Raw genomic sequence first — 22,679 nt, 5'->3', positions numbered from 1 at the left:
ACAGTGGTGTGGCTCACTGACGTGCTTAATAGTTTTTGAACTACAACATAAGTCTACAGCACAGAGGAATACGATATATAGGATATGATACGTAGGATGAGTTCATAGTTAGTTTGGCTCTGCTCATGGGATTTGTTGACAATAAGAAAAATATAGCCTAGATAATTGCCAGTCTTATCCTTTAAGTTGAAGTCTACTAGGTACAGCCCAAAGTGTATGTTCACCTCGACTGTATGGGTCGTCTACATATGTGAGGAGATGTCTATGCAGACACATGTAGAATAAACAGAACTGGGTTCTTTGTCCACTTCAGTTATGGACTATATCAAGCACTTTAACAGTGATGACCTGTGACAGCAGTCTCATGGATGGAGTCAAACACAGGTTCAAAGTGCATACTTTGGGCACCCTGATGGCTTAGGGGCCATGAACCACAATCTCTTCAGTCAGAGTTTAGATGGGGACATTTGTTACATCTGACTCTCTGTTTCCTGCTCTCTCTCTACTCGCAATATATATTAAAGGCATAGAATTCCCCCAAAATATAATTTAAAAAGAAAGTGTGTATACTAGGGTGCACAGACCTTCTGTACAAAGGACGTGTAAGTCAGAGGGTTTAAAAGTGTATTCACATGTATCTTCTCTGTCAAGAAGAGAAGGCTTGCACCGGTCTACGCCCTCCTTTTCAACCAACCCCAAAGCATTTTGACAATCATCCACTGTGGCCCTTCACAAAAATCAACATCACCTGTGACCCATGGCCTCCACTCAGCCACTCAAAAGTAGGGCCTCCTGCGGGGGTGGGGGGGGGGGGGGGGCTGTTTGTCATGCTAATCAGCTGGCCTAACCTTAACGACCCAGACATCTGCTGGCCTACGTGTGTCAAGCCCCACATTCAATTTGTTCCCCAGATACAAAAAGCAGATAAGACCCTTGAGGCTGGTAAGAATGTGTGTGTGTGTCTGTGTGCCTGTGTGTGTGTGTGTGTGTGTGTGTGTGGCGTTTAATTAGCCTCAAAACCCGTGCACATGAAAACCAGGCGCATACACGCGATACGAACGCACAGAACAATATCTGCGAGCGGAAAAGCATTCACTCACGAGGGAGCATTTCTGCTCCGCATACATAAATGCACGGGGCTGTGATGAGTGCAAGCTCGACCCTCCCTGCACGCTCACAACTGCTCAAAACTCGCTTGCTCATCAAGTCGAATTTTGAGACTTTGAAGGCGAGGATGTAATAGACAGTCCACTCCTTTGATTGGTCACTTAAAATACTGACCATGACCTTTGATTGGCTGTTCGGTTTGATCACTGACACAATCGAAGACAGGCAGTTGCCTGAGAGAACAAAGAGAAACATAATGATATTTAGCGGCTGAGTCTCAGTTTTTTTTTACCACTTATACTTATGAAAAAGTGTTAGACACAGTAGCAAAAGCTTTAACACTGTTTAAACTGTTTATTCTATTTGTGAAAATTGAAAAAGGGCTTAAAGGTGTCACAAATCTGAAACTGTGTTTTAATGACTCTCTTGTCTCCTTGTTAATCTAGTCCAGATCTGACAAGTTGGTTCTTGATTTAGACCTGGTCAAATGTGGTCTGGAGGAGAAATGTCAGTGAAATCCCCTTTTTTTCCTTTTTCATAAGCAAAATAGGGGTTTCACAAGTCTGAAAATGGATTTAAAGAGTGTTAAGGCTTTTGCTACAATGTCTAAATATCATTATTTATGTTTCCCTTTGTTCTCTCAGGCAACCGCCTGTCTTCGATTGTGTCAGTGATCAAACCAAACAGCCAATAAAAGGTCATGGTCAGTATTCTAAGTGACCAATCAAAGGAGCGGACTATCTATTCCATCCCCGCCTCCAAAGTCTCAAAAGTCAACTTGACGAGTGATCAAGCGTTGAGCAGTTGCGAGTGTGTAGGGAGGATCGAGCTCGCGCTAGTTACAGTCCCGTGCTCATGGGACTGCATTTGTGCACGCAGAGCAGAAATCCTCCCTTGCAAGGATGCTTTTCTGCTCGCGGACACTGTTCTGTGCTCTTGTATCACGTGCGCGCTCCTGGTTTTTATCTGCACAGGTTTTGAGACTAATTAAAGGCTGTGTGTGTGTGTGTCCTTGTTGCTGATGTAGTATGGGTGAAAGGGAGAAATCCTTTTATTTCTATGCATGTACTAGAGCAATAATTACCAGCAGAGAGGAGAGCCAAAGTGTACATTTGTGTGTTCTACACCGCACTCACACACGTGTTCGTGAGTCTACGCACAAATGTCCAGTACCCCCCACCAACCAATACATAGCTAGGCTTGTCGCTCACACACACACACAAACGTGTGTGTGTGTGTGTGTGTGTGTGTGTGTGTGTGCAGCAGAGCTACAGAGCAGGGGTGGAGGAGGGTGGGGGGGGAGTTTGTTTAATGGGCGAGACAGGGGACCATGGGGATTAAGCTCCCCCCAGCTGGAGGCTTTAGAGGAAAAGCTGGGGGCTGTTCTGTTAATTCAAGTGGGCTTAATAATGCCTGTGCACCCTCTGCCCCTGACCCTCCCACCACTACATCAGATCTGGGAGGAAATGCATGATAAAGGGAGACAAGCAGGAGGAGGAGGGAGTGTGTGTGTGTGTGTGTGTGTGTGTGTGTGTGTGTGTGTGTGTGTGTGTGTGCGTGTGTATGTGTGTGTGTTTGTGTGTGTGTGTGCGAACAACCTGTGGCCATCTCTACAGTCGAGCAAGGGCTCAGGGGACTTGAGAGATTTCGCCTCCATATTACTTGCACTACTCTCCGGCTTTGGCACCAGGCCTTTCTGTTGCTCCACTTTCATGCCACAGCCAGCTTTGTTGAAGCTGCATTAGGATTAATCAACACCCAAACAATATGGCAAATGCTATCAATTGGGTCAGGCACTGTGCCACTATCAAATGAGGCTTTTTCCTCTTAAACCAATGAACTGTGCACATAACCTGTGACAGTGGATTACAAAACGTTCATTGAAAAAAAAAGAAAGAAAGAAAGAAAAAAAAGACACATGAAAAATAAACCCTCTAAACCCTTCAAAAAAACCAAAATGTTAAACTTGAGAGGATGTGAAACCTATACACCAAGCATCTGTAGAATAACAGCAGCAATCATCCAAAGCAGGAAAACTGGCCCAATAATAGACAAGACAATGTTTCTATCCTCTACCATTAGGCTCTTTCACATACGCTTAACTTTACATTAACAAAATAAATTGCATTAAGTGTCCTGCTAAAGGCAACAGCTTCTATGTTTTTCACACAGGAAACACCTTAACGTTATTTTAATGCAATGTGACCACACATCACCACCACTGACAATACAGCTTCCTCTTCTGCTGTGAATTAGACGCATCGTACATGGTGGAAATGTACTGCTTTTGTTCACACCGTATGCCGGTGTGGAACTTTAACGCTAATGTTACTACGTAGTGAACAAAGGAAAATAAAAAAGGAAAGTAGATTCAGTCTGAGAGATCCATCATCTGTCATTATGAGTCAGTGCTGTTACTCTCTCATCCTCCAGCTCCTTATCTTTGACACCCATATCTATATGGATGTCACACATTCTCCCCATCCCCGGGCCCCTGTGACAGTGGCAGCAGCAGCTGAGGAGAAGCAGGATTTGAAGAGGGAAGACGTGTGTGTATGTACTATATTTATGTATAAACCCACAACAGAAGGTTGGGAGGGGGTCAGCACACAGGTGTTTTTGTGGGAGGGGGGGAGTTGTTAAAGGTTTAGACTGAACCAGCTGCAGCACCGGTGAAGAGACATGGTGAATTCCCAAACCCCCATTTTTAATCCTGTGTGTTGGGTCTTAATACTCCAATCAAGCAGCATAAGGGCACTCAGTTGGATTAGAAAAATAACCTCCTATCAGCGAGGAAGGCAGCAGGCTGGAGTGGAGTGGCCCAGCTGCTCTAACCTTGGCAAAGGTGACTGAGTTCTCACCCCATTAGGAGGTGACTACTTCACCGGGGGGGGGAGGGGTGTTGGAGGCAGGTGACATCTCGTTCCCAGTGATGCTCCGAAGTTGAGTGTCAGTAAGAATTATCTAACATAATTGAAATTAAACAACAATCAAACGAATCAATAATTCTTGTCTGTCAATTATTTTCTAGATCAAATCGATTAGTTGTTTGGTCTATTTTTGACCAACTGATTGACCAGTTGCTAAATTGACTAATCATTGCGGCTCCATTCGATTTTTTCTGAACCTGCAGCCATTGGGTGTTTACATATTTGTTGACACATGCGGTCCACACAGTAATACATTCCAGCATGAACACAAACAATCTGTGCAAACCCTTGAGGACATGGGCAGATGATGAAATGTTCACCATGTGGACCCTCGCAGCCACACAGATGTGTATATGGTTTCCTCTTACGAGGGCCGAAAAAATTATTACTCCAATTTTACATTTAAAACGTTGTTACTGTTGTAACATTGGACAAAAAGGCATTACGAAGATACATCATACAAAATCTGTCGAAGTATTTGTCCTCAAAATTTAAAGATCTGCTGTAAATTTTTATGCAGCTGCTTATATGAGATGACATAAGTTGTTTAGACTCCTTGAACAACAATCATATTGTTTTCTGACTACATGAATGGCCATTTATATAGTTTGACTAGAGATGCAACTATTAGTCGATTATATGCTGGAGCGGTATCACTGTATTACAGTATACCAGGGTATTTAGCAGTCCAGAAGGTATGATTTTCAATACCGTCAAAAATACAGACTCTGAGTAAATTTAGTGTACACTTGAAGTTTACAAGGAGCGCCTGGCAGCGGCATGTAATCCCCCCTCTGACTACAATGTGGGTCGCAATGGCTGAGTGGCGATGTCCACATTTCCGCTTGTTGACTCCGCAAGAAGTGAAGGCTGCAGAAACGGTGATTCAATGTTATAACTTTGCTGAAAACTTTACCCAAAATATGAGATATTCCTGTCTTGTTTTGTTTGTGATGTGAATGAAACTCACTAGACTTTTCTTTGTTGGAGCTGATATTCATCTAATGGCCTTCAGTAAGTTTGTTCTCGACATTTATTCAGCTGTTTCTCCGCTGTGGTCCCAGATGAATGGTAAGAGACAGTGTTAATTGTTTTATCTCTGAATTTTTGCCTTGTACTTCCACGTAAGCGCTCATATTCATAACGTATTTTCTGCGCAGTTGGCGGTTTGCAGGTTTGTGTTTGCATTTTTTTGCAGGTTGGGTGGTGCGGATTGGCTCTAATAACAGGTCAGGTGGGTGCAGGTATTAAAAAACCCTGACCCGTGCATCACCACTAGACTATGTCATACATGCTACAATGACTTCTATCACCAACAACAAACACAAATACCATCATATACTGTATGCCCTGATAAAATGTCAGGAAAAAGGTATTGCTCAGGCCTAGTCGATTAATTGGCAACTATTCTGACAGTCGATTAATCCTTTCAGTCATTTTTCATGCAAAAATGTCAAACATGCCCCAGTTTCAGCCCATCCTTTGTGATGATTTGTAGTTTTTCTTAGTCTTACCTGATAGTAAATTGAACATGTTTGGATTTCAGACTGTTGGTTGAACAAAGACAATTTTAAGACATCAACTTGAACTTAAGGAAACTATGAGGGCAGATTAATCGATAATGAAAATAATGTTTAGTTGCTGTTCTAGTTTTGACAGTGCACGTTTATACCCAGCTGTAGGGTTCCCTTTTTCATTTACAAGAAGCAACAACGGGCTACTATTTGACAGTGACAGACATTTGATCGAGGATATTCATAAAGAGAACATGACTAAAACTGCAGGCTTTTTTATTTGAGATTGAAGTTCTACATGCTTTTCCGATCAGCAGTTTCAGAGCACTTGAGTTAAACACACCGCTAACATAGGATTTCATTCATCTGACAAGCCAGGCTGCATCAAGAGGTTCCCAAATCCTCACATCCTGCTCCCTAGTCTGAGAACACACATCAGCTGGCTCACATCAGCAGCAGCAGCAGCAGCAGCACCTCAGTGCAGTACAATCAGCCTGCCACACAGACTGACTGCCAAAGGGCAAACCATTCATGTCTCAAAAGACATTCAGGTTCTAGCTTCAGCAAACAACTCTTCCCTTTTCAGCAGTAAAAGAACTAGTGGTGGTGACAAGACGTTGCCAAGGAGAAGGAGAGGGCACAGCCCTGGACGGTTGTGTTTACCTGTGTTCACTTACACACATGCCCTTTTGTTATATTTTCCCTTGCAAGGGCAAGGTGTAATGGCAACTCCAACAGTGAAGGGAAAATACAGGTAGGCCACCAAGTAAGAGTTTTAGACAGATTTCTGATGGGATCATGCATGGTGGAGTTGGCTACTATTGTCACTTTTGAGCTTGCAATATTTCCTTAATACGAGTCCTTGGCTGATAGATTCACTGGTCCAAAGCACTACTGACTCCACTGAATATTTTTATGTCTTAGGAACCCAAACTCTCACAATTCTCGCCCGTCACTAAACACACATGTTTGACCAATGGGTTGAGAGTCCTCATCACAGATGAATGCATGCCCTGGACTGAGTTTCTGTTACCATGGTAACTTGAGATTTAGGGGAACAGAGGAGATGTGCGCTTTTTCCAGTCATAAAAAACACCCACCTGCATATAATAGTGTATAGTGCATTTTGTGTGGTGCAAGAGCCATATGATAACAGTAACCGAAACCACTTTTATTGCTTCCCTTTCTGAGAAATGTTATTAACAGCTAATACATATCTGGTTTTGGCATTTTTAGAGAATGCAGACAAATAAAACCTAACCAACAAAGGGGTGTAGGAAATGACCATGGCTGTGAAATATGACAGTATTCATTAAGAGCTGATTGATTTGGAGGATGACTTTAATGCCATCATTTTGGGGGGCAAAAAAGTTGAGCACTTTAAAGCCAAAATACAAAATATTTTCTATCATATCATATCTATGTCTTCTCCAGAACTTACCACAATTGTACACTGCAGTTATAAACCAATATTTAGTTACAACTGTCCCAACATTTCCATCTGAATGACAACATGCTGCCAGAAATAAGTGGCATGCATAATTTCCTAACTAACCTGCCTTGATAAATCAGTTGCTTCTTACTGTGGAGCAAGTACCTAATTTATGAACAAATGTCTTATTAAAAAAAAACACTTACTGAGTGTCTTGATTGTGGAAACATCATGTCAGTTCCTTGTTTGGTTGCTTTCCTTCCCAAACACGATTAACTGTGCGCCCTGTGTTTATATTTTCTCCTTGCGTTGGTCCTTTGTCCAAAGCTAGCCCAACCTCAAACAGGAGCTGTCCAGCGTTAGCAGGATGACAAGCTAACGGTAGCTAGCGACTCCCTCCAAAAATAATAATTAAGCGGAATATAAGTGATGCACTTTGCGGCCGTTTGCGAGGTACAAGTCGGTGTCTTGTCTGGGTGATGCAAGACCATTCAGCTGTACATGTGCCGACCCCGTATTTACTGTGTCTGTGAACAGGAAACCACCATCAGTTCCTCGCTGGCTAAGCTAGCTAATTCTTCAAAAGCTGTCAGTCAAAATGATTCATCGCTGTGGCAAAAGCTTTCCGCCTTAACGCACAAGCGGCAGCGGCAGCGATGCAAGCTGAACGCATGTAAATTAACAACGTTATGCACACAGCGGTGGTTTCCTCCGTCGCCTTGTGGTGGCCCTTCAAAGCTTTCAGTTCGCTCTCTTCAACCAGCTGCGACTGCACTGATGAACAAGTGAGAGGAGAGGGAAAAAAGCGTTGTAATTCTCCGAAATAACAAAATGTCTGCGCGTTCGTTTAAGTTGATTCCCGTTTCGTCCAACGGCAGCAAATCAGTCGCGCGAGTGGAAAAAAAACAATCTGCGTTGCCGCTCAAACGGCGAATCAAGTTCAGATTGAAATGTTCCCAGGCTTGCGTTCAACTCTAAACGTTTATCCCGTGGACCGAGGAGTCCTGTAGAAACTGAGTGGATTTGTCAGTGGTGGCGGAGCTAGAAAGTCAGTCCATTCCTGGAGCTGGTAGGCGAAACGCTGCTGAGCTGAACGCCCCACACAGAAACACAGCGGCTAGATGAGCGGTGAGCGCCGCATCGCAGATCTACACACCGCAGTTCTACCTCATCAGCCGGCTGATGTCTGAGCAGATAGCGCCTCATGTGGACAGGTCATCACCACACCGTCTCACACTCACAGGAGGTTTACTGTACGGATAGTAGTGCACTAGTTTACTGATGACAGCATGCAGGGCAGGAATGAGCGTTATTTGACATCCAGCACCATCACCTCCTTTTATCACACAAGGAACAGGACTGAAGGCAGCTAGCTCCCAAACTGATACATTTCCAACATGAACAATACATGAACTTTACAACCGTTTTGCTTAGTTTTCACAACAGTGTCAATATGCAAAACTCTGAATGCAAAGAGCCAAACTGACTCCAGTAAAGTCACTAAATAATATGCACACTCTTCAGAATACACAGATTCAAATGTGTATTACTAAATTAATTCAACAAGTGTTTGCAAACCTTTATCCTTATTTGAACAACTTTTTACCCAGGTAAACACCATTGTTGCTAATGACTTCACTTCACCACCATTGCATTACTTTTCTATCCATAAACTCATTAGTGAGCAAATGTTTGAGGACTGAAAACAGTGCAAACTTTGTGCTAGATGCACAAAAAGTAAACTGATGCAATTAAATACAATCACAATCAGCACATTGCTTTGTATGAATGTAGGATCTACTGTAGTGTACAGTGAGACAGTATCCATATTAATAGTAATACAACATATTCAATAAAATGAAAGTTTTCTAAAGTCATTCTTACTCTACATTATTTCAAATACTTTATGGCTGCACATTTTGTCATTGGTATTTGTATTATCTTTGAGAAAATGATCATTTCAAAGTTTTGATAGGCATTAGTTACTATTTGACAGCATTATTTAAAAGTGACCGTTTTATTTTACAATGCAACAGTGGTTAAAATTCAGCGATGAACATATACAAGAATGTTATGTTGACAGATTGATAGCAGATGTGATTTTGAGCCCAAAAGAACATTTCACACAACGAAATTCTGGTGTGAAAATTGAGCCAAAGCTGTTGTCAAATACATACAGTACATAAATCCTGCTTCTCTTCCTTACTGACAACATAAGAACTCACAAGGGTTTGACAGAACAAACATTTAATGAAAAAGAGCATTAAAGCAACAAAATCATTTTTGCAGTCACTGCCAGTGTGCACAGCTGCAGCCAAGAATTTAGAGTACAAATTCCCCCAGCAGAACCCCACCCACCTCAGAAACGTTTAACTTACCACCAACATAGCTCTGAGTTTATAAATGCTGCGAATTAAAGGAAAGGTTTACCATTTATTTATTAATTTAACCATTAAAGTACACTCATTAACCACTTTATTAGGTATACCTGTTCAACTGTTTGTTAACGCAAATATCCAATCAGCCAATCATGTGGCAGTAGTTCAATGCATTTAAGCATGTAGATATGGTCAAGACGATGAAGTTCAAACCAAGCATCAGAGTGGGGACGAAAGGTGATTTGAGTGATTTTGAATGAGACTTGGTTGTTGGTACTAGACAGGCTGGTTTAAGTATTTCAGAAGCTGCTGATCTGCTGAGATTTTCACACACAATCATCTCTGGGGTTTACAGAGAATGGTGTGAAAAAGAGAAAATATCCAGTTCTCTAGGTGAAAATGCCTTGTTGCTGGCAGAGGTCAGAGGAGAATGGCCAGACTGGTTCGAGCTGATGGAAAGGCAACAGTAACTCAAATAACCACTCATTACATTCGAAGTATGCAGAAGAGCATCTCTTAACACACAACACATCGAACCTTGAAGCAGATGGGCCACAGCAGCAGAAGATCACTCCTGTCAGCTAAGAACAGGAAACTGAGGCTACAATTGGCACAGGCTCATGAAAATTGGACAATAGAAGATTGGAAAAACATTGTCTGGTCTGATGAGTCTCGATTTCTGCTGCGACATTCAGATGGTTGAGTCAGAATTTGGCGCAAACAACATGAAAGCATGGATCCATCCTGCCTTGTATCAACGGTTCAGGCTGGTGGTGGTGTCATGGTGTGGGGTATATTTTCTTGGCAAACTTTGGGCCTCTAAGTACCAACTGAGCATCTTTTAAAAGCCACAGCCTACCTGAGTATTGTTGCTGACCATGTCCATCCCTTTATGATCACACTCTACCCATCTTCCAGTGGCTACTTCCAGAAGGATAACATGCCATGTCGCAAAGCTCAAATCATCTCAAACTGGTTACGTAAGTTTACTGTACTCCAATATCCTCCATAGTCACCAGATCTCAGTTCAAGTCCAGTTCATATGTGTGTCTTCATGTCATTAACCCCCATCCACCCATTTCATACAAAGTGTTTACCCAATTTCGTCAACACCCTCTAACTTGATAGCATCAGTGTCTTGCTCAAACACACATTAGCTGCTACTAAGACTTTAACCAGTGAACTCTCATCAACACTGTGTCTATTCTAATATATCCTACAAGACCACACCAGAATGTTTGTTTTGAGCCATTTACTACATGTGTACACATACATACAGTGCTTTACATGCGCTAAAGCTGTTGGATAACAGTTTTCCAAACATGATGTAGTTTAAGATTTTTTACTTGTTGATGAGGAAGTATTTAGATTCTTGCCATTAATAAAAGTAGGACTGTGAAAAATACAAGTAAAAAGTTGAGTACATGTACTTAAATACATTCTTCCAAGCAGCCTTTGACTCACTCTGGTATGGAAATTGACTTGTGGAGGATTGGGTGTATATACTCTACATAACGACATACTGCATGTATATAAAGTAACTTATCATATTTAACTTATCTTATTTATCAACACTTATTTCAGTACTCCTTGCACTCTTACACACCTCTGCACTACTTGTATCATTTTTACAATTTACAAAAAAAGGTTATACCTGTATATAGACATTGTGTGTTGTTTCTATATGTATGTATCTATTTTTTTACCTACTTGCTTGTACATAATAGTGATATGTTGGTTTAATCATCTTTTTTTGGCTTTGTTGTCCTTGTTTTGACTGTATGTCCACATGTATCTTCCTGAACATTGTTGTAAGTACATTGAGAGCCACAAGAAACTGGAGTCAAATTCCCTGTATGCGCAAACACACTTGGCCAATGAAGCTGATTCTGATTAAAAGCCGTTTTAAAAAGATAAATCAGGTCTTTCTGTTCTTATTACTGTCAAAGTTCTGTTATTGATGCAAGATGTTCCAGTTGTAACTGTATTGAGCCTTATTTGAGATGTCTGCTTAATACCATTCAGTAATAACCTGACAAATTAATGCAGATATTGTGTTGATTTACTGAAAACAAGTTACATATGTGCTGAAATGACAGGAAGGCAGGGAAATAGATTCAGAAATGTAAAACATAGTGGTAATGTGGTAATAACATACATGATTTGTAGTAATTGGGCCAGAAAATGCATTAAATTGGTATAATCTTTAATCGCAGTATGTGAGAAAACATTTATTCAAAGGAAATGTACAAGGAAGCAATAAGAGAGTATAGGAACATATTTTATTCCAATTTAAAACATTTAAAGGAGAAGGCTATGAAAATCATTTTCATGTTTGAATGAGGTTCAGGCAACAGTGGTTGAAATGAAACATACAAAAGAGAAATATGGCTAAAATACTGTAAATCAATAACCATTAGGACCCTTTCATGAGGGCATTGCATGAATACAGTATCTCACCCGCCCACTCCCTCCCCAACCTGACAAACACATGCAATTAAAATGACATTTATTTTAAAAACAGCAGTTCATCATTAATCTTAAATATAGAATAAAATTGTCCTTTTTTTGTTAATTAATCACATACTTAGTGTTTATTTGTTTTAAAAACTGGACCATGAAATTCACAGGCCCTCTGATTTTTCACAACATTGGCACTTGTTAAGAGTCTGGCTTTACAAAGAAAGGGGATTGGCACACTCATTGTACATAATTTACATTTGGTATACTTAAAAAAAAGAAAAAAGAAAAAAAAAATCAAACAAAAATACATTACTTTCAATTTGTACACCACTACACAAAGTTTATTTGAACTCTTTTAAAAAAGTCTTTCATCATAAGTGGTCCTAAATACACATGTTAAGGTGTGTCAACCTTACAAAAGAAACAAAAAAAAAAAAGATGCAAAGATAGCTTTTATTATCACTGTATGTCCATCCCTCTACTCAGAATGGATCTCAAGCATAAGCAATAGCCATCAATAGTGTACACACACACGCACGCACACACCTCAGAGTACCAACGAGCGCGTTTGAATGGACGTCTAAGTTGCATGAATGCAGGCCCATTGCAGTGGTGCAGTTTCAGTGCCTTCGACCCAGGGAAAGAATACATAGTCCAATCAAGTAAGGGGGAGAAAAAAAGAAAAAAAAAAAAAGGAAAAAAAAACAAGAGCGGAGAATGGCGGACATGTAAACACACAGCATATTCATTCACTCACTCGCTATTACAACCACCAAAACAATATAATGGCCATTTCAGTACCTTCACTTGGCAAGTGTTTCAATAAATACATTAATACTGAGGCTTAACAAACAAGCTTCATTTGGAAAAAAAGACACCATAATGTAAGAGTCAATTAAGAAAAGTTGAAATAATTTTTCACTGCAGAGATCCGGGTCATGTTACGGTAAAAGTATGAATTCTTGATATCTTTTTTGTCGCTGATTGATTTTGCTTGGCACAGTGTTTTGTACTGGATTGTCCTATAAACCTTTTCCAAAATGCATCCAATGCAGAATAAAGCGAATACAGTACAAGTCAATGGAAAGGATTTCAAAAAACTGACCCAGCTCTTGCTGCTGGCTCTAATCACTGGTAGTGTAGCCATCTGACTTTTTCTGTGTTGGTTCTGGAGACAAGGCATGAAGTCCACATATTGTCAGTAAATGAAAACTAATCTAACTAAAACTAAGCAAGAAGGTTTTTAGAGAGTATACGCCATCATGCCAACACTGGTCCCTAGAGTGGTCACCTTCATTTTTGTTTATCATCCTCATAGCAGCCCATTCAAGCCCATTTTCTGGGTGACAGTTCATCTTCATGAGAAAAAGAAAACACAGTTCAGAGAGATGTATGGACTTTCTGATAACCAAGCTGTCATACTGATAAAGAATTTTAACAACACACATACGTATCACCACGTCGTCCTAGCGGTGACAACTTTTCCAAACTTAGCTAAAGGCCCAAAGTGAGCCGAATTGTGGCACCCACAAAAATAAGTTCGGTCTAGCGATCGAGCGTCACCCTATACTGAGACAAACTGGTCAAGAAAAGGCCTTTTAAATGTTGGCTGAAGCACCAAAGATGAACTCTTTACCAATACACGGTGCAAAAACAAGATTACAGCTAAAATAAACTTGGTTCGTCAAAGGCAGAGCTTTGCAACATCTACAATATCGCTTCAACTCTTGAAAAAAAACGTGGCACTTAGCGTTAATATACATGTCCCTCCTTCATTAATTGTTTCAAAATGCACAAACTCTTAACGTACAAGATAATGGCTTTACCAACACAATGTACACATTTGCACGAGAGATTACTCTCACTCAGTGACTAAATTCAACTCTAGTAATACAAAGGGTGAACAGATTCCCCTTAAACCGAGATCATCATACTGTTTTTCTATAGAAAAGAATATATATCACAAGAAAGTTTGACGTGTAAACCTTTAGGCAAACAATTTAAGATACACAGAAAGATCATGAAAAGGATCTGTAATAATTTCTTTGATGTTTAATCTGCCAGTTCTTTCAATGTGCACAAAAAGGTCAAAATGTCCCAAGCATTCCCTTTTTTTTGACTCCAACGAAGGCAAAGTCAAACATGGAAACACTACCAATGAGAAGATAAGCCAAATATGCATAACCACACAGTGGAAAACATTATAAAAGCCAAGAAGATCTGCACATAATTTGTGAGAGGAGTAAGAGGATGGTTAGGTGCGAGAGATGTGCTGTTACACCTTGGGATACCACACTTGTTTTTAAGCCATTCTCCTCCTCTAAAAAAGGCAAAGAAAAAAAAAAGATAGGTCAACGTGAACAAAGAGCCAAACAGCCACCAGATTTCCTTCAGGAATGTCACGTAGGCATCTGTGGACTGCTGCATTCCACCCTCACTGAACCTGCAGCCTTCACCCTCAACAGGATGTCAACACACTCTTAATTCAAAGCCCCCCCTCCCTCGTTAATTAATTGCACCTTTTCCTCTATGCCGTCCATAGAGTCCTTTCATTCTACCAAAGCTGCTAGTAGTAGCCCTTGTGATGAAAAAGTTATGAAAACTTACCTGAATTACATTGTGAAGACAAAAATAGCCATCTATCAACTTTCAGCTTAATGGAATATTTGAACAACTATCAGGCAAGAGACACGATATGGGATTGGTACCAATAGCCAACAACATATCCTTAAAAGTTACAAAAATGCAAGCATCCTCGAACAGTAAATATTCAACCACGAAGTTTTTTGTCTGTTTTCATTTTCCTATTTTGCATAAAGCACAAACCTGAAATGGAAACAATATTTTTTTTTCCATTGTCAAGCATTTCAAAACAGAACCTGCGACAACTAAATATATGAAGAATCATTATAAAGATAGAACACTTGTCCATAAAATAGTTTTGATATTTTACAGCAGTATAAAATCTCCTCCCGTCTCCAAGGTTGGAAAAACTTTTGAGCTGAAACTAGGGAGAAAGTCTCATTTACTGTATCAACAATACGTAGATCTGATTGATAAATTAGACATACAAAAAAGAACTATTTACTCTCTTGCTATCCATTACAGTTTATCAAATGTTGGCCGCATATTATGGCAAAATTAAGTTGATTAAAGAGAGAAGCTGTTTGGGTGATGGAGATCAACTTGTGACTTAAGCTAACTGGCAGCGCAAAAGCTTTTTTATTTTGTCTACAACTAAACTATTGCACTGTACTAATCTGGTCTCATCATTCACGCGTTGTGCACAGGAAGATTATTTCTCACCATCAAAAAGGAAACAAAGAAAATCAATCACAGTACTAATACATTTGTGATTCAGATAACTGTCGACATCGAAGAAATGCCACACAAAGTGTATGCCATGAACATCTGAATGGCCCAAAACTGTAGAAAACTTGAATTTGACTATAGCAGTTCCCAAATATGTTTTGTTAGTATCTGAACCACTTAAGGGATGAGCGAGATACTGGCAACGTAATGATATTTACAGAAAAAAAAAAAAGAATGTTGTTTCAAATTGGCCATGTGATACAAAATTACAGTGGAGTTGATATACAGTATGTAAATACCGGTGGTGCCGTCTCTGAAGTTTCTTTTGTTTTTACGGTGTATATTAACACTTTGAAATGAGGGGCAGTGTAAAAAGAGCATATTGTGACTCTTTCTGGAGGGGTTGCATTCCTTTGAGTAGTCATCTTCAATTTCCATATATAGCAGTAATAATATAATCAAGACGTTAACGTAGCTGAAAATATTTGAACTCCAGAGAACATGTAGTCATCTCTGTGTAGCCCTCACTCTGTGTGAGCAGCATGAAAAATTTATTTACATTCAAAAGAGCTCGTTGACTCTTGATTTGGGGCATGGTTAACAAAAAAAACAACAAAAAAAAACAAAAAAAAAAACAAAAACACAATTAAAGACCCAGAGGAACCAAGTACCTCACTGCACCCCAGCATTGCCTGATAATAAATTCCTATCATCATAATTAGTCACCCCTTCGCAGTTGAGTCCAAGGTCGCTGTAGTGTATCGCATGCATGGGTTAAATAAGAAGAAGGGGAAGAGAGCCCTTTGTCCATAAAAGCTTAGTCGACTCAGAGAAGGCCCTCTACCCGCCTCAAACACACAAGCACTGGTGATAATGTAGTGTAAAAGAAAGCAAAAGATGTGAGCCACGCCCCGGGCCTAATGACGGACAAGAGGAGCCCCGTTTCAGACCATGACCCCAAGAGAGGGCGACAAATGGAGTTAAGTGTTATATTTGAGTGTGTTTCATGTGCAAGAGGAACAATTAATAGAATCACAAAACCATTCTTAAAAAATAATGATGGGCAAACCAGCAACCAAGGAGCTAGGTGGACAACAGGGTCAGTATATGGATAGTTGGTCTTGTAAAGTAATGAAGCAATGCTTATCTCTTCGAGCAGCAATATGTTTCATGCAGATGTGTATGTTTCTGTAAGTGGACTCTGCATTGTGTGTGTGTGTATGTGTGTGTGTGTGTAAGGGGGGGGGGGCTGCAGGTCTCTTGCTTGCTCTCTCTCCTCCCTCTCTTTCCATTTCTTTTTTTTTTTTTTTTTCACACCAGGTTGTATTCTTTGAGGTTGAGCTGCAGGATGGTGTCTTTGACCGCCGCAAAGACGAAGCGGATGTTCTCTGTGTCGGTGGCGCACGTGAAATGGGAGTAGATGATCTTGTCACTGTCTGGGTTCAAGTCCACAAACATCTTCAAGATGAACTCCCGGCCCGCCTGGGCGTCCCTCTGGGGACCTGGGAGGAGGACAGATGGTTAGATTTTAATTTCTGTTCTTTTACTTCATGTTATTATTATCTTACAAATCATAATTAATAAATAGACATTGCTTCCTTTTACAGGGTCATGAACCACAAGGATTGAAAACTGCTAGTTGAACCACATCACATTGTAGTTCAGCACTGTAACCACAAGGTGTCACTCTACAATCAAAAATATACTGAAAGTACAAGGTTCTTAGATTAAGTTAAAAAACTAAAGGGAAACAAATCACTTGTGTGCAAATTATGATACTGACAGTGTTAGGATACAGCCACTTTCACAGTTATGATAGTAGCCGCCTAATTTGATTTTCATAATGGTTAAAGGCATTTAAAGAAAGGCTGCTTAAAAGTTTATCACTACACTACAAAAGCCTTTGAGGGACAGGCAGACTTTAACATTTATAACTCTATGAAGATATCTGATAAAGTAGAGGATAAAAGAAAAAGAAAAATCAAACTACCGTCAAACTCTGGGAAGTAGTCAACCAGGTGAGAGTACATGATCTTCTCCTCCAGCAGGTCCTTCTTGTTGAGGAAGAGGATGACAGAGGAGTTTTGAAACCAAGGATATGTGATGATGGTCCTGAACAGGGCTTTGCTCTCCTCCATACGATTCTGAATGTCAAGGAGGGTAGAGATAGTTAGAAAGAAAGCACAAAGAACAGTAGAAATACAACCTTAGGGTAAATTCAGAATACAAAATTAATTATTTAGTTCATTCTTTACTATAAACACAATTAAATTAAGGTTTTAGCATTTCTGGCCTTGTGTACAGATGTTACAGTTACTATTAACATAACAAAAGTTATTACAAAGGTTACACATTTTTTGACAGGATTGTCTCTAAGGATTTTTTGGGCTAACACTCAATTAGCAGCTCTGAGAAGTCTTGTGTGAATCTGTCTTTTGTGTATCTGCCAGGTACATTACTGGTGGCGAGTCTGTGAAAGTGGAAAAGTACAGTCCTTTACTCCCTGGTTTTAAGCTGCTAACCTCTGAGGGTCATGGCCTTGTCTTTGTTTACCATTTACCTACAGCTGTATTTGATGAACCTTTGAAGACTTAGCAGAATAGAGCGAATATAAAGAATATATGTGATAACCGACAAAAACTGTTGACTTGCAGTGGAGTTTACTTTGGACTGTATTTTTGTTGTTTGTGTTGCCTTCTAATTGGATGAAGGGTCAGATCTTACCAGGACTTACTTAAAAAATAAACTGATAGAAACCACCCAGTCGCCAGGAAAAATACTACCAGGCCAGCGTTAATAAACATCCAGCCAAATGAAACAAACATTCAGTTTTTCTAAAAGACAAACACATGCCAGCAGAAACAAAAGAGCACTTACCGAATTAAGTGTATATGTGACTTTCTGTTGCCATTGCCTTTTTCTTAAAATAATTTTTGGACTATTTATTCATATCTTGCACTGTTCTGTAATTCTCTGGTTTTATCTGTTTTAGCTTATTTTATCTTCTGTTTTATTTTACTCTTTTAAATCCTATTTATGCATCTTTTTACGCCTTGTGTTTCTTTTACATCTTATCTTAATGCCTTTAATGATTTATTCAAATAGCCTTGTTGAAAGGTTTTATACAGATAACCTTGCCTCGCCTTACTAAATGGTGCTATATACTGTATATGCTTCATTGCCGGCACAAGACAACCACAAAAAAGATTTTCCTTGTTAAGTGAATTGACACAGGCATGCTACCACATTATACAATTTATTTGTCCAAACTAAACTGTCTAGCAAACATGAGAAGTGGAGTGAGTGGATTGGGAACTCTACTGATGTAAACTACTAAAAGCTGAGAGCTGCTGTTAAACGCGATTCCTCCTTCTGATCTGAAGTCCCTGCCAGCATCACTCCTACAGTTTCATCTCAGCAAGTCATAATATGATTCTGGCCAGACTTGACCCGATGAAATCAAAGACATTTGAAAAAGGCTCTGACTGGCCTGAAGGGTCAAAGTCTCTGTCTTGAGCCTGTCAACACTTCAGGATAATCTCTGCGGACTGTGGTGCCTAAACGCTGCCCGGCCTCATCTCAACCGTCAAACATTTAGAAACAGAGCTTAGTGACGGCATCAGAATAGTCTAGTGTGGCCTGCTGCACCACCTGTGACCGAGTACACATTACAAGGAGGAAAAGCAAATAAGCAGTAACCTGCAAAAATAAAATCATATCCTTGTGTGTTCAAAAAAAGCAGCACACCTGAGCAGGCCCAGTGCAGATAAAGTACAGTATGTCGGAGTGAATAAACACCGACGCTGGTGCTCTGTTGACCATGAAGCTGCACTGATGTACAGCAGATATAGTGAGTCAAGATGGCAGCTGAGTCTGGTTTATGAAAGCCAGTTGTCATATGACCAGGTCAGAGAAAGGGTTTGTTGTCAGAGAGGAGCAGAGGGCATGCAGGGGCTGATCACATTAGCTTTATTAGCGATAATTCTATCTGAACAGTCGGGGGAGGCAGCCGACGACATGGAAAAACAACGTATCTGTGCAATAAACAGATAGAAGACCTCTATTCTGCCTTCAAGAGAGACTTATCAATAATCACCACTTTGCTGGGGTTAGCCCCAAATGGCATATCCCGTCTGATCTATTTTTTTTAAGTCCCAAAAAAGTTTTCTATATAAATGTGACATATTTAATTATTGTATAATGTTTTTTTTTTGTTAACCACACGAGGGCAACAGTGACATTTTATCACCTTATGAAGTTGATACGTGTTAGCAAACAGTTGCTTATTTAATCAAGCAGCAACATTAGCATTTATTTGGAGTAGTGAAAGGGTCAAAGAGCTGAGGGTGTCAGGTGATAATGCTCTGTGTGTTTGTCACCTTTCACATGACATGTAGTCATTTGATCCATTGTCAATATAAAAATATTGATAAGTGCAGCTTTTATTGCGAATGTGTAAACTACATGTCATTGTCCAATTGATGTGAATGTTTGCAAATGACGTCAATAGGCTGTTTAAGAAGCTTGATTTAAAATCTTAGGTAGATTATTTCCTACCAAACCGAGCTTGACACAGTGAAAACCTGCATGTCTTATCTTGTTATGGCAGTTAAATTATGACAACAATTAAAGCCTCATTATGAATATGTAGTGTTGAAATGTCGTGCTGACACTCAACAATTCAGAATCCACACATGTGTCTGTGTCTCACCTCATTGTCTGACTCCACCAGGACTTGGTCGTACTCGCTGAGCGCCACCAGAAACATGATTGAGGTGACGTTCTCAAAGCAGTGGATCCACTTCCTCCTCTCTGACCTCTGACCCCCCACATCCACCATCCTGAGTGGATATGCATGATAAGATAGAGGGCCACCAAACAGGGCGGAGAGAATCACATAAAAAGAGAAGAAATTACAATTGGCTCTAAATCTATCGCTCAGAGTCTATTGATCTTCATTCTTTAGATATTAAACCTTTATCATTACCACTATCTCAAATATTTAACTTCTGTTCAACCTTTGTAACTATGGGTGTCAAACAAATCAAACTTGACACAGAAAATCAGAATACACATGTCTCAAATCAAGCAAGTTAATTTAATTACATGTATAACATTTAATTTATTTAAAATGTAATAGAGGCACCACAGAGGAAACCCTGAAGTGATTGCTGAGGACAAACCACCGGCCAAGTATCTGGTTCACTTCAGGACAGAAGTAAGATTTTAAAGTAGAAGATTTATCAGTGCAAAGAGGCATTCATCTTGCAATTTTTGTTTTTTCATTTTCAGATACACTAAGCTTTGTATCCAGTGGTGGCCAATCAATATATTTTAAGGCCAGCATGGCGTGACTATTACTGCCGAAGACCACTTCAACATCTTGTGAGTCTAGTGTAGTTCAAGCCAAACACCCCTTTTGCACTGAGAATATAAGCAGAAGAAACGTGAACCGAGAACCTGCAGCGTGAATCACAGAGAGGACAGAGCAAACCTTCCCTGAGGTGAACTGAAATAACTACGAGGAAGTGTATGTGCAAACAACGCCATCCTTATTCGGCAAAGTAGATGCAGAAGAGCCCATGCAGGTAATAGAAAATAAATCTACAAAATATTTTCCTGTTTGGAAGAGCCACTAAATGGAAGGGATATGAGAAAAGAGATGAGGAAAAAAACAATAAAAAAAAGAATTGGCAAATCAGCAAAGAAATATTGAAAAGTGCGGGAAAATTGGAACAAGCACTTGTACGGCGTGATATGTGGGTTTTGATTTTAGCGTAGGAGACTTGGATCGACTCTTGGATAAACTGGTTTCCCCTGTTCTACTGTTCACTTTTTTGTTTGGATGAGTTTTCTCCTTAAATTACCAAAACAAAGAAAAGGGAAATTAAAGAAATTGAAGAACTAATGCTGCTGGATAAGAATGGAAGAGGGGCAGAAAGAGCAAAAGTAAGATTGACTGATCTGTCCATTTTTCCTGCGGTTACTCTTCGAAGATCAGGCAACTAAACTGTGACAGAAACCTGAAGAATCTGAATCAGTCCATATAATTTTCACCTAATACCCAATATCATTTGGCAGCCACACAGTGAAACTTTGATCGCACATCATAGGGGTGAACTCATTCAGCGAGCCCGCCAGAAGGAGTGAGGGCATTGATAAATGGAGTCCTCCAGAAGAGCCAGCCTAAAATAAAACTCCTTCACATCAGACGACCTCCTTTCTTTCCTCTAGCAAAGGATGAGTGACCTACTTAGTACGATAAGCCCTCCTATGCTGGATAAGCCAAGTGAAATGACATTTTCTGTGACTTCAAAAGCCAATTAAAAGAGAGGGAAGCAAGCCTAATGGAGATGTTTGTCTATGAAAGGCTTCCTTGTTGCAGCTACGGCCCTGTTGACTGCAAGCACAAGCCGTACAGTCCCACATGTGCTCGTTACTATCCACACATTGGGCTGCGGAGCTTCTTATCCTGCATCAAGTGTGCTCTGTGTTTAATTACAGGAATATTATAACACATTCTCATTCTCAGTTAGGAAAACTAAATAATCATGCTGTTCTCCAGCTCACATTCATTCCCACTTCATATTTGTATTTTTGGTCCTTTAACATAAAATTGATGTCATTGAGAGCATGTAGTGATTCACCATCAGCAGAGCAGAGCCTATCGGATAGCCGCAGCAGGGCTGCTGGGAACCTCTTCAGCACAACCGCATTGCAAGCAGAGTTATTTCTAGCCTTGCCAAGCGTAGGAGGGGGCTGACATGATGGCTTCCTATCGATTTGCACTCTACTGTAATCGCTCTTGTTCCCTGGGTCTATCTCTATCTCCCCATCTTCTCTCTTTTCTTTTTGTGAGAGAAGAAGGAGGGAAAAGCTGTATTGGTAGCCGGTCCTAAGCCTGTCTCTGAACCAAGTCCTGAAAGGCTGAGTCTTTGGGCTACACTGAGAAGCTAGGAAGGACTCATGTAATAATACGGCCTTTTATGAGCATTTCAGTTTCTGAACATGTGAATGTCTTGAGAGTGCAGCTTGGGAATCATTATGAAGTATCCATATTCAAGTTATTTACACAACTTTTACTTTTATTCATTCATCTAGACACATTTATATTATGTTTTATGTATATTTTTTATGTATAATTAGAGATTGTAGTTAAGTGATAATATGGTGGATGAATGTATAATTCAGGGCAGCAACTGATTTTCATTATTTACTAATTGATTAATTATTTGAAAATCCTGAAAAATGCCCATCACAACTTCCAACCCAAAGATAGTCAGTTTTTGAGCACATAATAAAAACAAACAAACAGCAAATCACATAGGAAACCCTGCAGCTAGAGAATGAAAAAATAACAATAACAAAACAGCTGCCAAATAATTTTCTGTCAATTGACTTCTTGATTAATCAACTAACAGAAGCTCTTATAGAATCTACTGTAACATTACACATTGAATATACTCTAAATAACAGAATGAATTCAGACATTATGGTTTAACGCACAAATGGAGACATAAAACAAGTCGTAGGTGACATATTA

At 39.9% G+C, this 22,679-nt stretch overlaps 2 protein-coding genes across 4 annotated transcripts in view; both read right to left on the bottom strand.

The window, feature by feature from the left end:
• tle5 (TLE family member 5, transcriptional modulator) overlaps positions 1-8,158 on the bottom strand; it is a 48,687-nt gene extending 40,529 nt beyond the window's left edge. The window contains exon 1 of one of the 2 annotated variants that reach the window (XM_044361577.1): positions 7,190-8,158. In XM_044361577.1, the coding sequence (XP_044217512.1) occupies positions 7,190-7,216 (27 nt within the window). In that variant the 5' untranslated portion in view covers positions 7,217-8,158. The remainder of the gene's footprint in view (positions 1-7,189) is intronic. The other variant, XM_044361576.1, reaches the window with a different exon arrangement.
• A 3,466-nt stretch (positions 8,159-11,624) lies between these two features.
• The window catches only part of LOC122988444 (guanine nucleotide-binding protein G(q) subunit alpha-like), a 37,097-nt gene continuing 26,042 nt past the window's right edge, over positions 11,625-22,679 (bottom strand). For both annotated transcript variants that reach the window (XM_044360736.1, XM_044360735.1), the window contains 3 exons: positions 19,848-19,977; positions 17,127-17,280; positions 11,625-16,638 (listed from right to left, as the gene is read on the bottom strand). In XM_044360736.1, the coding sequence (XP_044216671.1) occupies positions 16,448-16,638; positions 17,127-17,280; positions 19,848-19,977 (475 nt within the window). In that variant the 3' untranslated portion in view covers positions 11,625-16,447. The remainder of the gene's footprint in view (positions 16,639-17,126; positions 17,281-19,847; positions 19,978-22,679) is intronic.

The sequence above is a fragment of the Thunnus albacares genome, chromosome 9 (assembly GCF_914725855.1).
Source record: "Thunnus albacares chromosome 9, fThuAlb1.1, whole genome shotgun sequence".
Lineage (NCBI taxonomy): Eukaryota > Metazoa > Chordata > Actinopteri > Scombriformes > Scombridae > Thunnus > Thunnus albacares.
The sequence above is the reverse complement of the archived record's forward strand: the minus strand, read 5'-3'. Positions and strand labels throughout refer to the sequence as shown.